This window comes from Dipodomys merriami, unplaced genomic scaffold (assembly GCF_024711535.1).
Source record: "Dipodomys merriami isolate MVZ:Mamm:240054 unplaced genomic scaffold, mDipMer1.0.p SCAF_2, whole genome shotgun sequence".
Classification (NCBI taxonomy): Eukaryota; Metazoa; Chordata; class Mammalia; order Rodentia; family Heteromyidae; genus Dipodomys; species Dipodomys merriami.
In genome coordinates, this window is record NW_027203381.1 from 41,366,255 (window position 1) to 41,387,250 (window position 20,996).

General features: G+C 38.2%; 1 protein-coding gene across 1 annotated transcript in view; it reads right to left on the bottom strand.

The window, feature by feature from the left end:
* The window catches only part of Thoc1 (THO complex subunit 1), a 39,027-nt gene that overhangs the window by 546 nt on the left and 17,485 nt on the right, over positions 1-20,996 (bottom strand). Inside the window, exons 10-20 of the mRNA XM_070029467.1 lie at positions 18,853-18,961; positions 16,971-17,102; positions 12,301-12,401; positions 10,678-10,744; positions 10,429-10,479; positions 10,269-10,339; positions 9,618-9,713; positions 8,990-9,055; positions 2,888-2,971; positions 1,140-1,287; positions 251-326 (exon numbers count right to left, since the gene is read on the bottom strand). Coding sequence (XP_069885568.1) covers positions 251-326; positions 1,140-1,287; positions 2,888-2,971; positions 8,990-9,055; positions 9,618-9,713; positions 10,269-10,339; positions 10,429-10,479; positions 10,678-10,744; positions 12,301-12,401; positions 16,971-17,102; positions 18,853-18,961 — 1,001 coding nt within the window. The remainder of the gene's footprint in view (positions 1-250; positions 327-1,139; positions 1,288-2,887; positions 2,972-8,989; positions 9,056-9,617; positions 9,714-10,268; positions 10,340-10,428; positions 10,480-10,677; positions 10,745-12,300; positions 12,402-16,970; positions 17,103-18,852; positions 18,962-20,996) is intronic.

Here is a 20,996-nt window from a genome sequence, read left to right on the forward strand (position 1 = left end):
TCATTAGATCAACACCATTCTACTATAACTATGAAGACTTTGCCTGAAAGTAGCTGCTCCCCTCTAGCTCCCAAGAATCAGAGGAATGGTATTGCCTAAAGTATTACTCTTTCCTTTTAATTCCTTACTATAAATCAGAAGCAGAACTGAGATAAGTTGAGAAGTAGACCAAATTAAATAACATACCTCTCAACCAAGAACCCCAATCTTTTCCAATTTTGTAAAATAGCCAAGAAAATTGAATTCTTACTTTCATTTTCCTTCAGTAAAGCATCATTATCTTCTTCATCTTCATCCTCACCTGTTTTTATTTCTTCAGAAGGAGGCTAAAGATGCAGGAAAGAACATTTTAATGAATGACAACTTTTTTTCCCCCTAGGCCTGGGGCTTGAACTCTGGGACTGAGTGCTGTTCCTGAGTGTCTTTGTGCTCAAGGCTAGTGCTCTACCACTTGAGCCACAGTGCTATTTCCAGTTTTGAGTAGTTGGAGAAAGGGACTTTTCTGCCCCAGGCTGGCTTCAAACCGTGAGCCTCAAATTTCAGCCTCAGTCTCCTGAGTAGCTAAGATTACAGGCGTACAGGCATGACACACTGAAGCCTGGTTAAACATGACAACTTCTAAAGTAAGAAAGCTAGAGATGGCTTTAGTTTAGGTAAAGTAGTTATAAGATCCCCAGTACAGGGCCTCAGAACAACTCCGGGCCCCTAGCTTGGGCAAGTAGTGAAAAGCATGGCAAACCCATGTGTAAATATCAATATCTGGGGTTATTAAGTTACATGTTTGGAGGAAAGACTACAGGATAGTGTCATATTACAGGATCGCAACAATACATTAGAAAATTGTGTTGGAAAAAAGATAGGCCAGCTACCATTTGACTATCTGATAGGAAACAGATTAATGCATTGACAAACAGGAAAAATTCAAGTCTTAAGTTTAAATTTGTATCAAACTCAAATTTGTGCATTTTCTAAAAATGTATGTGTATACTCAAATGCATTTTTTTCTATCATGTGGTGTGTAAGTTTTATTTTTTTTAAACATGAGATACTAAATTCAGCTCTTTGCCCAAACTCATATTAATTTAGCAAAGAAGATAATGTCAACTAAGTAGTATGGAAAAAATGATACATGTACTTACTGGTAATTCCTTGGCTAGCTTTATTACCATGTTTTCAAGGTATTCTGGCAAACTTTTGAACTGCTGGTTGGTTGGCTGGAAGAAATGAGGGCTTCTCCGTGCTAATAATCTGAGGGCTCTCCAACCGTAATTTGAATTGTTCACAGCTCTATGAAAAGAGATGCCAATATTGCTACCACATTCAGCTGATAAATTACCAACAAATCCTTATTGAACTAGGCACTCAGGAACTATAAGGTTTTGTAGACTGCATTCTGAACACAGAGGCAAAACAGCACTACAGTAGAGCAGGGCCTCAAGGTCACAGTGGTTTTCCTAGCTCTGCATTTACTGCCCGAGGACTTCAGGAAATTATCCTCAGAAAATTCCAGACACAATATTGCTGAATGTATTGGTAAGTATCATTACTGATAAACAAAAGACATTTACATGTGACAACTTTAGATGCTACAGGAGTAAGTCACACAGGGACTAGGGCAGGGAAGTGTATCTCAGCAGGGAGATCCGAAGTGAGTGACCGGGAAGCTCTGGGGGTGGGGGTGGGGGTGTCAAGTGAGCCAGATGGTATATATTCTAAAGATGAAGACAAATAGTTGGTATGCTTAAAGTCAAAAAGTAGCAAGATGTATCTGCAGAGGCAGGTATGATCCAGATCAAGGAGGCCTAAAAAAGTTCTTGGAAGGAGTCTGGAATAGTCACTCACTATTAAAATTGGAAGTATGAGATTAGGATTGTGATTTAAAATTTAATCAATTTTGATTTTATAGACAGGTTTCATTCTATAGACCCCTGGCTGGTCTCGAATATAACCGCTTCATCCGCCTCCAGTGCTGGGATTACAGGTATGTGCTATTTCTGGTCCTTGCACATATATTTTAAAGTTCACTGATGCATGAAGAACTGACCATAAGACTAGTTTAAGAGATCACTGTGACTAAAAAAACATAATGCAAAAGTGACACTAATCATGCATATCAAATGCTTGTTTTATTCTATACATGTTCAATGTGAATCTTCATTTAATCTTCAGAATAGTCATGTGAAATGAGCTATTGATATTAACACTTAATAGATGAAGAAAGGGGACATAGGAGTATTTTTAAGCTAGTTCTAGCCACCAGCCAGTAAGTGTGAGGTGGGAACTTTATGCATCCTGACGAGGGCCCTTACTCTTAAATCACACTCTATAATGCCTACTTAAAACTATGAGTCTATGGTGTCACCTGGAACATTCTTGATAAACAGGCTGTGACTGAGTCCTGAAATTACTCCAAACTGAGAGTTAGGCAGTGAATGAACTGCCAACAACGGAGACTGACAGGAAGAGAAAGGGACCAAAGTAATGAGAGTAGTTTCAAGGATGTCGACAGGAGAGTGTAATCTTAGGAAGGACAGGTTCACTGCTGCAGGGCCAAAGAGATGGCCTGCACAGAGCTACTACATTGGCCGCTGACAGATGAGAATTATGTTGGCTGTTCTGAGAGGCTGCTTTGAAGGGGAACACAGAATAGAGGTGACAGAGGGAGAGAATGATTTTTTTTTTCTTGTACTTTGAAACAAGTGTAAATTCAAGTCATATGATAAGAATCATCCTTGAAATCAGGATATACATCAATTTGAACATGGTTCATTATGGTACATTCACTCTGCGCTACTCTGTCAATTACCCCTTTAAGTTTACTAGTATACACAGAATTCACAAGAGTAATGGAGGAAATTAAAATCAACTAATGAAAAAATTTACTTACTTATATTCATTTTCAACCATGTTTTCAGGGTCTGCTTGTTCAATGGCTTCTTCAAAGAATTCCTCCAAAGTTGGCATGTATTCCCTGGGCATTATAAAGTAACTAGTGAGCATAAGGTATTAATAACATGAATAAAATGGTATATTAAAAGATTGTAATGGTACTCAAATGTTAAATAGAGTTAGGAATGTATTAAACTTAAGAACTCACTTTTTTTGTTGGTAGTGGGACTTGAACTCAGGCCCTGGGTGCTCTCCCCTCAAGCTCCTTTTGCTCAAGGCTAGCACTCTACCACCTGAGCCAAAGTGTCTCTTCTAGCTTTTTCTGAGTAGTCTATTGGAGAAGAGAGTCTCACAGACCTTCCTGCCCAGGCTGGCTTTGAACCATGATTCTCAGATCTCAGCCTCCTGAGTAGCTAGGATTATAGGTGTGAGCCACTGGTACCTGGCTATAACTCCACACTTTTAAGGAGGTAAAAAACATTTAAAGCTAACCTCTCAAAAGGGGCAATAAAAAGGGTGTAGTCTGATTATTATTTAACATCTACTATGCATTACTTACACATGAAAGGTTCTGAGGTTGACCAGGGGTTTAAAAGCATTTGAACAGAAAAAATTCAAATTCTGTCCTCACCCAATAACATGTTTTTAAGTCCTAAGTTAGTAAAAACCAAAGCTAATAACCACACAAGAGTTTAGCTTTTAACTCCATAATTTAGATTACTATGGCAATATTTTAAAAAATTGGGTCTTTCTGGAATTTGTAGACATAAGATTCTGATACCCACACAAAGAAATGATACCCAATGAGCAAATTTAGATGTCCTACATCTTTGACTAAAACTAGAAAAAAAAGAAAAGGCTCTCAACAAAAAGTGAAGCCCCACATCTTTTGATACAATATTTCATTATAATGACATGCTTCCTAGCCAGTAACTATGACAGACCAGTGAGTTTGCCACCATTCTTTCCTTTTTGTTAGTCATGAGGCTTGAACTCAGGACCCAGACGCTGTCCCTGAGCTGGTTTTCACTCAATGCTAGCACTCTCCCACTTTGAGCCACATGTCCACTTTTGGTTAATTGGAGATAAGTCTCATTGTTTTCTGCTTGGGTAGGCTTTGAACCACAATCCTTAGATCGCAGCCTCCTGAGTTAGCTAGGAGTACAGGTGTGAGCCACCAGTACCCGGCTACTCTTTCTTTATTACAACAGACAAAACAGGATTTCACAGTAAACAGTTACCATTCACAAATGTTTTGGAACCATTTACCACTTTATTTCCTATTTCAAGTCAGGTGCTGGTGGTATAATCCTAGCTACTCAAGAGACTGAGATCTGAGAATTGTGGTTCACAGCCAATGTGATCAGACATATCTAAGCAACTCATCTTCAATTAACCAGCAAAAAGCAAGAACTAGAGGTATGGTTCAAGAGGTAGAGGGCCAGTTGTGATCCAAAAACCCACCCTTTTATAGGAGCTGAAGAGCCTCTAATTCAAGCCCCATTACCAGTATCCACACATATACAAGATTAACATGTCTATACCCATAATCCCAGGCTTCTGCCATATTGGTGTCAAGACTTAAAATACTACAAATATAAGCTCCCCCTGCCTGCTCCCCTAAGTTCATTCTTTAGTCTCAGAAGGTGGCTACTATTCAGAATTTGATAAATAATTCTTGTAAATTTTAGAAAAATAACATCATCATTATTATTATTGGTGCTGGTCCTGGGGCTTGAACTTGGCCTGGATGCTGTCCCTTAGCTTTTTTGCTCAAGGGTTACTGTAGCACTACCACTTAAACCAACAGCTCCACTTCCAAATTTTTTGCTGGTTACTTGGAAGTAAGAGTCCTATGGATTTTTCTGATGGCTTAGAACTGGGATCCTCAGATTTCAGCCTCCTGGTAGTCAGGATTACAGGGTGGGAGATACTGGCACCTGGCTGACAAGTAACATTCTTCCTCTTTTTTTTTTTTTTGGTTGGTTGTGGGGCTTGTCTGGGCCTGGGCACTGTCCTTCAGCTCTTCAGCTCAAGGCTAGTGCTTGAGCCCTTGAGCCACAGTGCTACTTCCCATTTTCTGGGTAGTTTACTGGAGGTAAGAGTCTCACAGACTCACTTTGAACCATGATCCTCAGATCTCAGCCTCCTGAGTAGCCAGGATTACAGGTGTGAGCCGCCAGCACCTGGCTTCTAATAACATTCTTAAAAAATAATGGCATTCTTTTTATTCATGGTTTGTTTTTCCTGAGTATGCCAGGATTGATAGAGAAGTTTTTATCCATTAATTTTCTGATCCTATGTAGTTTTCTACTGAATTGTCACAAGTTCTTCAAAGTGATATATGAGGAATAGTAGTAAGTAAGGTATTTCCTATTATTTGCTTTGAGATGGTAAACATTCTTACATTCTTTTTTGTTTGTTTTTTTTGGGTCTGGTCATGGGCCTGAACTCTGGGCCTGGGCGCTGTCCCTCAGCTCTTCAGCTCAAGGCTAGCGCTCTACCACTTGAGCCACAGCGCCACTTCTGGCTTTTTTTCTTTTTGTTAATGTGGTGCTGAGGAATCGAACCCAGGGCCTCATGCATGCAAGGCAAACACTCTACCACTGAGCCACCTTCCCAGCCCCATTCTTATATTCTTATATCCTTGTTTGGATGAATTAGTTTATTTAGGCATCAGGGCCTTCATACTTGTACAGCAACCCATAGTAGAAAATTCATTTTATGTCACAACAGAATACACATACATATATGCAAATATATATGGCATATATAAGTAGAAAATGCCAGATGTCTTTGAAGTGGCTATACCACTAGATCAAACCACCATCAATGGCAAATTACTCACAATTCTTTCTTTTTGTTGTTTTTTAGCTTTAAATTTTATTGTCAAGGTGATGTAACGAGGGTTACAGTTACATACATAAGTAAGGCTGTGAGTACATTTCTTGTTGAACTTGTTACCCCCTACCCACAATTCTTAAAATGAGGAAATTACTGCTTCTCTTGGTCCTAAGATTGCCTGTGGTGGTATTTTTTTTTTTTTGGCCAGTCTTGGGGCTTGAACTAAGGGCCTGGCTATTGTCCCTGAGCCATTTTGTGCTCAAGGCTAGTACTGTACCACTTGAGCCACAGCACTACTTCCGGCTTTTTCTGGTGGTTGGTTGGAGGTAAGAATCTCATGTACTTTGCTGCCAGGGCTGGGTTTGAACTGTAATCCTCAGATCTCAGCCTCCTGAGTACCTAGGATCACCGGCATCCCGCTTTATACGTTTTTAAACAAAGGAAAAAAACCTCTTGGTTCCATTTCCTAATCTATTATACTTTTTTAACCTTTCTATTTCCTTGCTTCTGAGCAGTGCTTTTTATAGATGAACAATTGTTTGTGTGTTTGTGCTGGTCCTGGGGCTGGGTGCTGTCTCTGAGCTTTTTTACTCAAGACCAGTGCTCTGCTACTTGAGCTACAGCTCTATTTCCAGCTTCTGATGGTTAACTGGGATAAAATCTCATTGACTTTCTGCCTGGGCTGGCTTCAAACTGAGACCCTCAAATCTCATCCCTCTGAGTAGCTATGATTATAGGCATGGGCCACCAGTGCCCAGCTATTAAACTTTTAAAATAATTTACCTTTTCACTCAATTTATTGAGGAATACTTAAGCATGCTGACTTAGAATTTTTTTTTTTTTGAATTTCTATCTTCATCCTCTTTTACATGCCTTTATTTTTTTTTAAATGCAGGGCCTGGGCACTCCACTACTTTAGCCATAGCTCCACTACCCCAGCCTCTTTTCAGTTTAGCTACTTTTTAGATAAGAATCTTGTATTTCTCTCCAAGGACTGGCCCTTATACTCCAATCTTACCCAGATTCCAGTGTAGCTGGGACCACAGATGCATACCACTATGCCTGCTGTATTAACTGAGATGGGGTCTTGCTGACTTGCCTATGTTAGCCTTGAACCATGATCCTTGTGATCTCTGCCTCCTGACTTCAACAAGATTTATCCAGATTTCTTCATGTATACAAATATACATTTCTGCAGAGTAATACTTCTAACAAAACCTTCCCTTCTGGGTTCAATGTTCTTTATGGTAACTTTCTTTTTAAAGTAGGGTTGCTGGTAAGAGATTCTCAAAGTATTGACATTAAAATACTGTTTTTTCTCTCTTTCAAAATAGTATTAGTATTCAACCCAGGGCCTTGTTCATACACCTAAACTACTCCTCCAGATCTAAAAGTAAATACTTATCACATTCAAGTAACTACATAATTTAGTTTGTTGTAGAACTCTGGACTGATAACTCTGTGTAAACACTTTGAAGCTGTTATTCCACCGGCTTTTGACTTTCTTTTGTTCTTGAAGGCAGCTCTTTTGCAGGGTGACTTTTCTTTCTCTGATAACTTTTTCACACAAGAGATAACAATTTTTTAGCTTATTCTTTTTATTTATTTATTTTTGTCATGGGGCTTGAACTTGGGGCTTGGGCGCTGTCCTTGTGCTCTTCAGCTCAAGGTGAGCGCTCTACCGCTTGAGCCACAGCACCACTTCCAGTTTTCTAACGGTTTATGGGAGATAAGAGTCTCACGAACTTTCCTGCCTGGGCTGGCTTTGAACCACGATCCTCAGATCTCAGCCTCCTGAGTAGCTAGGATTACAGGCGTGAGCCACCGGCGCCCGGCATTTAGCTTATTCTTAAGACACATCTTGTAACTAATAGTTTATGCTGATTCTCAGTTATCAAATATGACCTTTCTTAGGGTTGCTCGTGGGGCTTGAACTCTGGGCCAGGGCCCTGTCCCTGTGCTCTTCAGCTCAAGGCGAGCGCTCTACTGCTTGAGCCACAGCGCCACTTCCAGTTTTCTAGTGGCTTTTATTGGAGATAAAGAGTCCCACGGACTTTCCTGCCCGGGCTGGCTTTGAACCACGATCCTCAGATCTCAGCCTCCTGAGTAGCTAGGATTAGAGGCGTGAGCCACCAGCGCGGGCTCAAATATGACCTTTCTTATTCTCCATTCTAAGATTTTTGTTCTATCGTCTTTCTATTTTCTCAATTCTAAAACATTACTTGCTTTTTCAAATTCATCTGGTTTTTTCTGGCAGTCTCATGTTTGATCTTTTGTTTTCAGTTGCTATTCAGCTATTTTTAATTATCTGGAACATATCTTACACTGCATTTGTCTGTCTTTTTAAAAAACAACCAGAACAGAACACTCATGGTAGAATGTATATCAAACTATCAAGGGGAGGGGAACATTTTTTGTCTGCCAAAGGCCACATCACATGGATATTTATAACATCAATGATAGACCATACAAAATCCATTGCATTGTCAATTCAGGCAAACAGCTTCTCATGTACCAAATGATTTTGTGGGCCTTATTTGGCTTGAGGGCCAGATATTCCTCATTAGACTTTTATCTGTATGAGCCTAGTGTGGTTTGATTCAAAGGTATTAACCCCCTCCCTCCCCTGGCACCCACAGCTTAAGACAGATTTTACTACCAGTTTGGGACTTTCTAGGTGTTTTAGCTTAAAAGTTCCTTTATGACGTTGATAGTATAAATAAATGTAAAATATTACAAATACAATGAAAGCAAGCACATCATTTTAATTGTTTGGGAAATCTCTTTCCCCTTCTTCCACACTTTAGTAGAAACAGACAAGCGTCTAGGTTTCCTGTACCAGGAGCCTTATCCCTGCTCTCTTGACCCTTCTTTTCCAGATGGTACCTCCACATTGATCTCAGCTTTACTTATGGGAAATTGGCTTGCAAGCCTAAGGCTTTATTCTGTTCATGACTACTATCACCAAGTTCCCTGCTTTTCCAAACAGGAAAACATCTGTTCCCAGCTTGATAAAACCACAGTAGTTCAATTTATTCTTCTGGTATTTAGGTTTGATTCCTTTTGTGACTCTATTTACTTACTTTATTTTGTCAGCATTTTTGGATGTTATATGGAGGGAGCCATATTGTGCTGTGTCAACAGTCAGCCACAGCAGGCTTTCCACTTTCTTTTGAGCTGATCATTGCTGAGAAAAGGCTCTGTTCTGTTCTATGAACACTGAAAAAGTTAAATCTTTAAAATGTTTTAAATTTACCTTGTGTCTGATTTACAGGCTTCCATATTGTCTGGACAGAGATTCCAAAGCCTTGTTAATTCGTCACTACAAAATAAGCAAAATTTTTATGAACATCATCTGCATATGACTTAAAGCTGAACACAAGAACAACGTAACAGTGGATTTCTGGGTGGTGATGAGTAGTTTTACTTTTCTCTCATTTTATTTGGCATTTAAATTTTCTACATTAGGATATATTAGATAATAATCTTGTAAGATTTTTGGCATTTAAATTTTTTATATTAGGATATATTAGATGATAATCTTGTAAGATTTTTGGAAATATTAAAGTACAATAAAAAGTAATAAATTGTTAATTAGGAGTAACTATCCAAACATTAGTGTACCATGCAAAAACTGTAAGGGATAGGGTGATTTTCTTATCATAACAGGGAAAAAATGGCACAGCTAGAGCCAGGAATTTTGGAAATGGAAATAAAATGAAGGTTTACAGTTCACATGAACTCATACAATGGCATTTTAGAGTGATAGGGTAGGGTTAGATGTAGTCACTTATGTTAGGTGAAAAGCTGGAGTTCTTAGAGTAACCTCTTCAAAACACAAAAATACTCAAGAACATCCTACCGAAGAAGACAAGTTAACTTACTTTCCCATGAGTATTTTTTTGTTTGCTCCTTTGCCTAGGAAGTCTTCTGGGGCTGCTCTCTTCCGTACCACTCTTGTGGGCTTGGTATCTGATGTCCTGTGGTTAACACAAGTAAAACATATATGAAAGCTTATGACAGGACACTTATCACACAGAATACAAAATGCCATACAATAGACAAATTTTAAGATGCCCTCTTTTCAGTAAGTGATTTGATCAATTTGTTCTGAGAACTTAACTTCAAGAAATCTGAGGCAAAAAATACAAAGGTCAACTTGGTAGCACTTTTATAGAAAAGTCTATTACTGGGGCTGGGAAGGTGGCTCAGTGGTAGAGCGCTTGCCTTGCATGCCTGAGGGTTCGATTCCTCAGCAAAAAGAAAAAAGCCAGAAGTGGCGATGTGGCTCAAGTGGTAGAGCGCTAGCCTTGAGCTGAAGAGCTGAGGGACAGCGCCCAGGCCCAGAGTTCAGGCCCCACGACTGGACCCCCCCCCCCCAAAAAAAAGAAAAGTCTATTACCTTACCTTTTAACTTACATTTTTAAAAATAAAAAATACACATATACATATCCATACATGATATAAAATAATCTAACAATCAAACCATACTTTGAAATTCCTTTCTTCTATTTCTTGTGATGGAATGTATTTACCTTTCTTTCACAAAACTTGGGCAGCCTTCATTTTTCCATGAGTTCCAATTTTCTTCAGTGTTTAATATATGCTGGGAAAAACAAAGAGATTTCCTTTGTGTAACAGAATCCTTTGAGATTATATGTGATGCTATGGAAACTATAAATGTCAAATACATACCTCTACCATCTTTGAAAATCTTTCTCCATCAGGGGGGTTTTCAGATAGTAGCTGTGATTAGAAAGAATATACTAAGCTTTCAACAACTTTCTGCATCATAGGAGTGGTTTGTAGGCAGAGAACCAAGAAGTGTTTGTGTTCTTGTACCTGAGCTTAACTTTATCCTTATTTTCCTATTTGGGGCTGAAACAAAGAAAATTCTAAATTTCCATTTTTGTCAATCATAGGTTTGTTGCATGTTGGACTTACTTGATAGACTGATTTTGTAGTATCTTCAATCCAGAGTGATTGCTCATCAGTTAAAACATAGTTTGAACTAGGGAAAGAAGCAATAAAAGCATGTATGAGTTCCAGCACTGCATATTAACTTAGAAGTTTATTTAGGGTCTTAAAAAACAGGGCATGCACCACACAACTATATTTAGTGCCAAATATTACCAACATTAGAAATATTACAAATGAAAGGATTATGTGAGAAAGTTCTTGTACTTCTTATACACTGAGTGACAGAACTGAAGATATATACGTGTACTAGGGAGAAGAAAAGATCTGATTAATTGATATGGTTACAAAGGCAATCGTACGTGGTTTTTTATTTTATTTTTTTGTCAGTTGTGGGGCTTGAACTCAGGAAATGGGTGCTGTCCTTGAGCCTCTTTGTGTTCAAGGCTAGTGATCTACCACGAGCCACAGCACCACTTCCCGTTTGCTGGTGGTTACTTGGAGATAAGAGTTTCACAGGGACTTTTCTACCCTGGCTGGCTTTGAGCCATAATACTCAGATCTCAGCCTCCTGAGTAACTAGGATGACAGGCATGAGCCACTGGCACCATTAATGTTTTATAAATTTAATATGAGATGAAAGCCTGTGGGCTAATATCCTACACATGATACATATAAGCATGCTATATTCCTATAGAACTCATTCAGAATATGATGAAAAGATTTAAACCCTAAAAAAGGGTACAGGCAAACTTAAATTTTTTCAGCTCCTATTAAGTAAGCTCTCACTATGCACCAGGCACTTTAAAGCCATCCAACAAATACTGATAAATTACCATGGTTCCAGGATCTGAAGCACTGTACACAGTACCCACTGAAACCTCAGAACCATCTCGAGTACATAATATGCACAGAATTTAATGGCTCAATAATGCACTCAAGGTCATAAAGCTTGGATTCACACCCACATCTAATTCCAAACACCCTGATCTTCATATTACACTGTACCATACCCCCCAAAATAAAAGAATGACATTTTGGAGTATGTACCATGTGCTACCTTGAAATTTCAATTCTCAAAGAGCCTCTTTGAGGCCAATAAGTGATGACACTGCAGGTCAAGCTCAGCAGGTCATAAAGTCATGTCCTTTACAGACTCAGTGTCAAGCCACAGCGGGCTCATTTCAATTATGAACAGGATGAGAAGATACAGTATGCCTGGAGTGGAGGGATTTAGATACATAGTAGAGATCCTGATGAGGTTTTATGAAAATGCAGACAAAGGAGTTCTTTGCTTTAACATTTTCTTTGCAGTTTTCAGTTCTGATGTTCTGGACAGTTCCATACCTTATGATATATAAGTACTGGAAGAAGGTGATAAAAACCTAGACCAGGGATCAATTTCCCGTCAATAGAAATGAAAATGCCTGAGAAGACCTCGAACTACATAGGAGATTTTTCCTCAGAACAACTATCCTGTGTCTAAAAGCTCCCAACGAGAGCTTTTTCAATAATGTTAGATGTTTTCTATGATGATGATGTTAGAAATAATTACTCCAAATACATAAAATGGGTCCCATAAAAATATTTTATAAGCAGGTACTTTTCCTTGCCTTTGCTTATAATTCCTTTCTATTTATATGAACTTACCTTTTGAATTTGACCTGCCCTTTGAGATACTGGAATAAAATGAGATACTGCAACAGGATATGTCGCCGAAAATTACTGTCACTCAGCTGTAAATCCATCAACTATTCAAAAATCAAGCATAGAAACAAAACAGCACATTAAGATCATGTTTTGAAAGGAACAGGTAATACCACTATAGGAATGGAATATTCTCATTCAGTTCAAAGGTATTTGTTGTGAGATCAATCAAAACAATGTTATTGCTCAAGCCCAAGGACAAAGCAGCAGCAGGTTCAATTTAGACTTATCTCTGACCACTTTATGGTGAAAACAATGTTTCTGTTTATGGTCCTGACACTTGGGCAGAATTATAACAAAGCAGAAAGGAAGCTGTTCCCTTCCCACATAGAAAGGAATAATGGCTAAAGGAGAAATCCATGTGGGAAAAACAGCACAATAATCAAGGAGTGTCATTTCTTTCTGTAGCCCTATAAATGTCTGCACCCAAAGTGGTACGCAACAGAAGACAAGGCATTAGAAGTTAAGAATCATCTGTGAATTTGAAGTGGCTACTTCTTTATTTTAGACACAATGTGGGTAAGAAGAGAGCTGAAGATCATTAATAAGCAAGTTCTTCAGCAATTCTGTCACTGTGCTGGTTCTATTATAAAAATGAGCTCCAGGGGGCTGGGAAGGTGGCTCAGTGGTAGAGCACTTGCCCGAGGCCCTGAGTTCCATTCCTCAGGACCACAGAAAAGAAAAAAGCCGGAAGTGGCGCTGTGGCTCAAGTGGTAGAGCACTAGCCTTGAGCTGAAGAGCTGAGGGACAGCGCCCAGGCCCAGAGTTCAGGCCCACTTCCGGACCCCCCCCCACCCCCCCGCCCTGCGCCAAAAGAGCTCCAGCAACAAAGGAAAATCATTCCAATTATACCCATACAGAGCTGAAGAAGAGCTGAAGACAGTATTTACCCACTGTGTCAATTCTGCTATTAAGACTAAGAGTTCCAAATGGAACAACAACAAAAACCCACAACCCAAATGGAACTTGGCAGAAAAAAAGTTTTCTCATCCCCAATAATGAATAACCAGTAACATGGCAAAAGCTCTGACTGATTTCTGGTTCAACAGCTCAAGTTCTATTGGTTAGCTTCAAGTGGCATGTTTCTGTCTACTAATACAGTGTACCATGTGCTAGCCATTTCATTCACTAGCAACTTCTTCCATACTCTTCACTCTTTTTTTTTCTATACTCTTCACTCTTATTTAAGCAAACTTCACACCTTTGAAATACGATAGGCCTTCAAATCAATTTTCTACCACCTACAGCAATTTATTCGATTCTATTATTAATCAGATTGAATTTCCCATTCCAAACTGGCAAATGCAAACCACATGCCATCAGCTGTCATTTCCTCTAAAACCTAGGTGATTTTTCTCTCACCATGAACTCTTGGTTCCTTGATCTCAACCCCACAGGTATAATCACCCTCTTCCTTGGTTACTCACAGAATGGCCAATTAGACCTGTTTTGCTCACAATGCCCCAGCCTTGAATTTTTTTTTTTTTTGGTCTTTTTTGTTGGTTGTGGAGCTCGAACTCAGGGCCTGGGCCTGGGAGCTGTCCCTGAGCTCTTTTGCTCAAGGCTAGTGCTCTACCACTTTGAGCCATAGCACCATTTTTGGCTTTCTCGTGGTTAATTGGAGACAATTATGGATTTTCTTTTGTGGGCTGGCTTTGAACCGAGATCCTCAGATTGCAGCTTCCTGAATAGTGAGGATTATAGGCATGAGCCACTAACACCCCACCAGACTTCTGAAATCTTATCTCATAATTCTCCTGTCTTAATATAATCTTTTAACCTTCCCAGCTCTCTCACAGTTGGTTACAATAGCTAATATTTATATTTTATTGGGAGTTTTAATCTCTTGAGTTCTCTAGAAGTCTCATTCTGGTTAAAAAAAATTAAAATGTCATTTTAGTACAGCTAAGGAGTCAGGAAAATTTTTCCTAAAAGGATAAACAGTAAATATTTTTTTTTTTTTTGTCGGTCGTGGGGCTTGAACTCTGGGCCTGAGCGCTGTCCCTCAGCTCTTCAGCTCAAGGCGAGCGCTCTACCACTTGAGCTACAGCGCCACTTCCGGTTTTCTGGTGGTTTATTGGAGATAGGAGTCTCACGGTCTCTCCTGCCCGGGCTGGCTTTGAACTGCGATCCTCAGATCTCAGCCTCCTGAGTAGCTAGGATTACAGGCGTGAGCCACCAGCGCCCGGCCACAGTAAATATTTTTTACGCTTTGTGGAACAAGAAGCACAGCATTGCTATCATGTAGGTAGTTGTACAAGCATGTAAAATGTAAAAACAAGCAATGGGCCAAGCTGTGGGCTGTGTCATTTGCCAAAACTCCATAGTTTCACAATTCAACCATTTTCTTATCAAATTTCTCAACATTCCTGCCCTACAGTTCTTTTACATCTGAGCACAGGGGAATCTTAGTTTTACTTAGTCTCACACTGACCCTAGGCTTCCACAAGCACACCAAATCACAGACTATGTAGGTTTTTCCACTGCTCTGCTGCCTCCAACATCAAAACCTCTTTTCATCTCTAATCAGCAATATTTAATTTTTTTTTAAGTCAGTGCTAGAACTTGAACTCAGTCCCTTTCACACTCTCTCAGCTATTAGTTATGGCTGGTGCCTTCTTTCTTTAGTCTTTAATAATATTCTTTATTTTTATTTTTTTTATTTTTATTTTTGGGTCTGGTCGTGGGGCCTGACCTCTGGGCCTGGGCGCTCTTCAGCTCAAGGCTAGAGCTCTACCACTTGAGCCACAGTGCCACTTCCATTAAGAATATTGTTAAAGCTGGGTGCCAGTGGCTCATGGCTATAATCCTAACTATTCAGGAGGCTGAGATCTGAGGATCGAAGTTCAAAGCCAACCTGGGCAAAAAAGTCCATGAGAGTCTTACCTCCAATTAAACACAAAAGCTAGAAGTAGAGCTATAGTTCAAGTGGTAGAAGGCTAGCATTGAACAAAAAGCTCAAGGACAGCACCCAGGTGAGAAGAACAGAAGAGGAGGAAGAGGAAGGAGAAAGAAGAAGAAAAACAAAAGAATTTTACACTACCATAAGGAAAAATGAAGCTGGGTGCCAGTGGCTCTCACATCTGTAAAAATTCTAGTTACTTAAAAGGCTGAGATTTGAGAATTGTGGTTCAAAGCCAGCTAAAAAAAAAGCCAGACTGGAGGCATGGCTCGAGCACCAGCTATGAGCAAAAAAAAGCATGAGACTGTGAGTTCCAACCCAGAACACAAAAAAGAGAACAAAATCGTATCACTGCAGGAAAATGGATGGAACTGGAGAACATGATGGTGAGTGAGATATACCTAGCGCAAAAAGGCAAGTACACTTTGTTTTCATTCATGTGGATGCTAAGGCTAAAAGACATACATTTTAATGGACATATATAAAGATAAATATATATCTATCTATATGTATATACTAATATACTGATACTAAGGAGTCTAAGTAGGAGATGTGTAGGGAGAAGGGGAAGGTAGAGATGAGGAAAGAGGAATGAAAAATGGAGGGTGAATCATTTCAAAATATAGTCCAACTATCTGAAGGTGGTATAAGAAACTTTTTTTAGTCAAAATGGTTTCACTCATTACTTGGCATTTCTGGTTCTTGAAAATATTTATCTTGTTTCTGGAAGCCAAGTTTTTTTCTTTTAGGTTTGTTCTTTCAGTATTTTACCTGTCATTTCTATGTGTTTAGAGCCAAGAGAATGAGTTATAACATAAACTCAATGTGCTATTTTGACTAGAAAAGTTATATAATTTCTTAGCATTATATTTTAGCAAAGTCTACTTATTAAAATGTATAGATAAAATGTATAGGTAAGATTAATAGGGAACTCTGAACTTCTTACTTGTATCTAAATAGCAAAGCAATCACAAAGGATTATTTTGTACATTTATTACTTATAAATGCAAATTAAATCCTAACTTAAGAGTTAAAATATATTTTAAGGTATGTGGACCTTATGGTTTCTTTCACAACCATTCATCTCTGCTCTTGTATTGGAAAACCAGACATACATGAATGAACAAGACCAAATTCCAGTACAACTTACATTCAGATAAGCCACATTTGCTGATCACTGCTTAAGTTCATTCATTTTTAGTGATGAAAAGAATTTTGTCATACACATTTAGCTACTTATCAAGTCTTGCTAATGAAGAGAGGCTGTTTCTAAACTATAACTTACAAACACACCATTTAAAAAACAGTGCTGTAGGGCTTATATATTTCATTAGGCACATATGTGATTCTCTAGATGTCATAACTAAGAGCAAAAGTTTTAACTTTATTATTATAAAGTTGTTATGCAAAGTGGTTGATTCAATTTTTATCTCACCCAATAGTATATGAAAGTTCTCTTTTTCCATCTTTGACAATACCATTTGTCAGTGTTTGCCAATTGGTATTAAATAGTTACCTCATCATTCTATTTCTAGTATAAATGGAAAGTTATTAAGCTGTATTTATACATGTCCAAGTAAGAAATAGCTCTTTCAAGTTAATATCGGCTTTATTCAAAATCAAAGTAACATTTCTATCGAACTAAAAAAATACTACCAGTGACGAAAAACATCACGATGCTATGTGAAAAAAAAGCAAGGTACATACATACCTTTTCACTTGTTAAAAATTTTGCAAAATAGACATGTTCTCCTCCTGTTTTCAGCTCTTCCATCTTTTTTCTGGATGCCTGAGTATCATCTAATTTATAACTCTTAAAAACAGCTAGAACTTCTTCAGAATACTGCAAAGTTAAAAAAAAAAAAATCAAGTTAGTAGTTTTAGCGTTGTTACCAAAAATTTGTTTAGTGCTTTTCTGTATCAAAAACTTAAGACTTTACTCTCAATCAACCATATATGTATGATGTTAAGGTACACCAAATTAAAAAAAAAAAACTATGATAGCAATATGGTAGGCAAAAGGGTTGTAAGAATTATTTTATATTTTCATATAAGATGAAATGGAATGAAGTGCTCTAGCCCTTCTTGTAAAGTCTGTATAAAGGGCAGATAGAGAAAGGACTGCTTTGAAAGTATAGTAGTCCTTTGGTATCTGTGGGACATTAGTTCCTGGACCTTAGTCCTGTCAGTGGAACCCAAATCTGAGGATGCTCAAATTCCTTATAAAAGATGGTATATTATTTACATACAATTGATGCATATTCTCCTGTATACCTAAATCCTCTTTCGATTACCTGTAATCCACAAAATACTTTGTGTGGGTGGGGTACTAGAGACTGAGCCTGGCCTGGCTCTTGTGCATGTATTAGGCGAGTGCTCTATTACTTCAACCACATCCCCAGTCTTCTATTTTATATAATGTAGATGCTAAGAAAAATGTTACACTGTATTATTCAGGATATGACAAGAAACAAGTCTGTATATATTCAGTAGAGATATAATACATTCTTAAATATCTCAATCTAGAGTTAATGGGAGCCATCGATAGAGAACCTAATGACAGAAAGGCTGTCTGTATATAGAAATTCATTAGTGAAATTGTTTAACTAGCTGTGGGAAAGCTCAAACCTTTCTTGTGATAAGACTGTGACCAAACAAAATCATGTCGTCAAAGTCTGTCCAGTTGGAAGACAATTCCTTCTGATTTGTCACTAACCACTTATTCTGCATTTGAATGATACTCCACTAAATTGGATATGAAATAGAAACTTAAAAAAATAACACATAACACACCACTATTAATAGCAATAAGACCTATTTACCCTACATTTCAATTACAATATTAAGGAAAACTGTTATTTGAGGGAAAAAGAAAGACCAGGAAATATAGAAAATTCTTCTAAAAACTTGGTTGACAAACTTTCTGAGACAGACTAGACAGTCTTAAGTTTTAAATGGTACACGTCGTGTCAGTTGCAACTACTCAGCCAAAAGAAATATAAACTCCAGCACAGATAAATAAATCATCACAAATGAATTCCAATAAACCTTTGTATGCAAACCAGTAGGCTGATTTGACCTAATACAATAGTCTTATTAGGATAAGTAAAATAATTTTGTGCAAAGACAGGATGTATTATGCAAAAAAATCATCAATTTATATATATTCTACATATGAAAAAACCCTCAAGGAACTACTATTTTTTTTTTTTTTTTTGACAGTCTGGGGCTTGAACTCAGAGCTTGGGTACTGTCCCTGAGCTTCTTTTGCTCAAGGCACAATGCTATTTCTGGCGTTTTCTGTTTATGTGATTCTGAGGAATTGAACCCCGGGCTTCATGCATGCTAGGCAAGCACTCTACCACTAAGCCACATTCCAAGCCCATAATTACTAATTTTTAAGTCCCAAGTTATTTACTATTCTGTAAAAATCAGTAGTTTACTTATTAATTTACAATTTATCTTCATATTAAAATAGGTATAAAATATTAAAGGCAGAATTCTAGTGAAAAGTATGTGAATAAGAGTAAGCTTGAGCTCTTCAATTAGCTGTAAAATATTAAGTTTTTGGTAGTCTGTAATTAACAACTCACCTTGAGAAAAGTTTTCCATGAAATCTTTTCATAGCATTGTACTGGGTTCCTGAAGTAATCCTGAAGTGACCAGAATTTTCTATACAGGTTGTAATCGATGGGAATAGAGCTAGTGAGATAAATTATTTAAATTATTTTACACATATGTAGATGTCCTTAACTCCTTTTGGGTCACAAACCCTTTCAGCAGCTCATAAAAGCCATAGCCCTTTTCCCCAGAAAAGTGTATATCCAAAAAATATTTACAAAAAGTTTTACAAACTATTTTAGGAGATTTGAAGATTCCTACAAACTTCTTTAGTATAATGATGGGGCCCTTGAATTTTGGCTAGATTCTAGATTACTAAGAATTAAAGGCAATCTTTCCTGATCTCCCTTGCCTTTAGATGTCACGTAAAATAAGCTAGGAAAAGTCCTAAGGGCAATTTGGGGGCCATGTTTTATCATTTACTTTTTCTTTTTCCCCTTCCTTCTGGTTCAGATTTGGATGTTATAACGAAACCTTATAGGAAAAAAGACAAACACTAAAGTATGTTGGAATAAGAAGTTAGAAGAACTCTTGATTTAAGGACAATCTCAGTGAGTAAAAGTCTGCACTAGCAGCCCTGAACTGTCTGTTTGCGAAGTTTAGCACTGGAAAGAAATCAACCTCTATGTTTTTAAAAGCAGTGTTAATTTGAATCTATGCTACAGGCATAGATTTACAACTCTCAGTATAACACAAACACATGAGGCACAGATCAAACTAGTATTATAAAAACAAGCACCATTCCTCTACTGACTTATGACATTATTAATTCAACTTCTACTCTAAGTGTGTTTCAAACCTGTAATCCCAACAGACCTTTTTTTTTAAAAGGTTTTTTTTTTTTACTGTGAAAATACTGTACAGAGGGGTTACAATTACATGAGCAAGGTAATGAGTATATTTCTTTTCTTTTTTTCTTTTTTTTTGGGGGGGGGCAGGGTCCGGTCGTGGGGCCTGAACTCTGGGCCTGGGCACTGTCCCTCAGCTCTTCAGCTCAAGGCTAGCACTCTACCACTTGATCCACAGCACCACTTCCGGCTTTTTTCTTTTTACTTATGTGGTGCTGAGGAATTGAACCCAGGGCCTCATGCATGCAAGGAAAGTGCTCTACCACTGAGCCACCTTCCCAGCCCCATTGTTGGCTCCTCCTTTGTTTCTCCTTACCATACCTGCCCTCCCATTCTCCTCCACCTCCCCCCGCCCCTCCCTCAACAGACCTTTTGATTGCAGTACTAGGGTTTGCATTTAGGACCTCACTCTCACTCAGCCTTTTCTGCTCATGGTTGACATTTTACTATATGAGCCACACCTTCACTTCTGGCCTTTTGCTGGTTAATTAAAGATAAGACCTTCTTGGATATGTCTGCTTGGGTGGGCTCCAAACTGAGATACATAAGGAAACTTTTTTTTTGTGTGTGGGGGGAGCAGAATGCTGGACCTGGAGCTTGAATTTAGGGCCTGGATGCTGTCCATGAGTTTTTCTGCACAAGGTTGGTGCTCTACCACTTGAGCTACTTTCTGGCTTTTTGGTATTTACTTGGAGTTTAAGAGTCTCATAGACTTTTCTGCCCGGGCTGGCTTCAAACAGCTATTCTTGGATCTCAGGCTCCTGAGTGGCTAGGATTACAGGTGTCAGCCACTGGCATCCAGCTAGGGAACTTTTACAGTTGAGGCACAAATGTTTTTAAAAAGCTCCTTTCATGATGGTTATATTTTCCTCTGCTTTTCCTTCATAGCTAAAAAAACTTCTTAAAAGAATGGTCTATAGTCCATACCATTACTTCATTATTTTCTATTCAAAAGTCAATCTACTGCAATTTACCTTCCACTGTCACCATTCCATAGAAACTTTTCCATTTCCTATTTATCCACACAAAGCATACTTAACTATTGAAGGTATTTGTAAATAATAAAAAATTAGAGGTGAGATTAACTATATTAAATAGAATGTTTGAAGCCAGGTCTAGTTGACTGTGATTAAGTTCCAGCTAAGTAGATTTTTGAGGATGAGGCAAGAAGAGTATCTAAGGTTGGGAATTCAGTTCAGCCTCTTCAACAAAGCAAAATTCAATCTCAGCAACAACAAAAACCAGAGATTGTCTTTTAAGTATTTTAG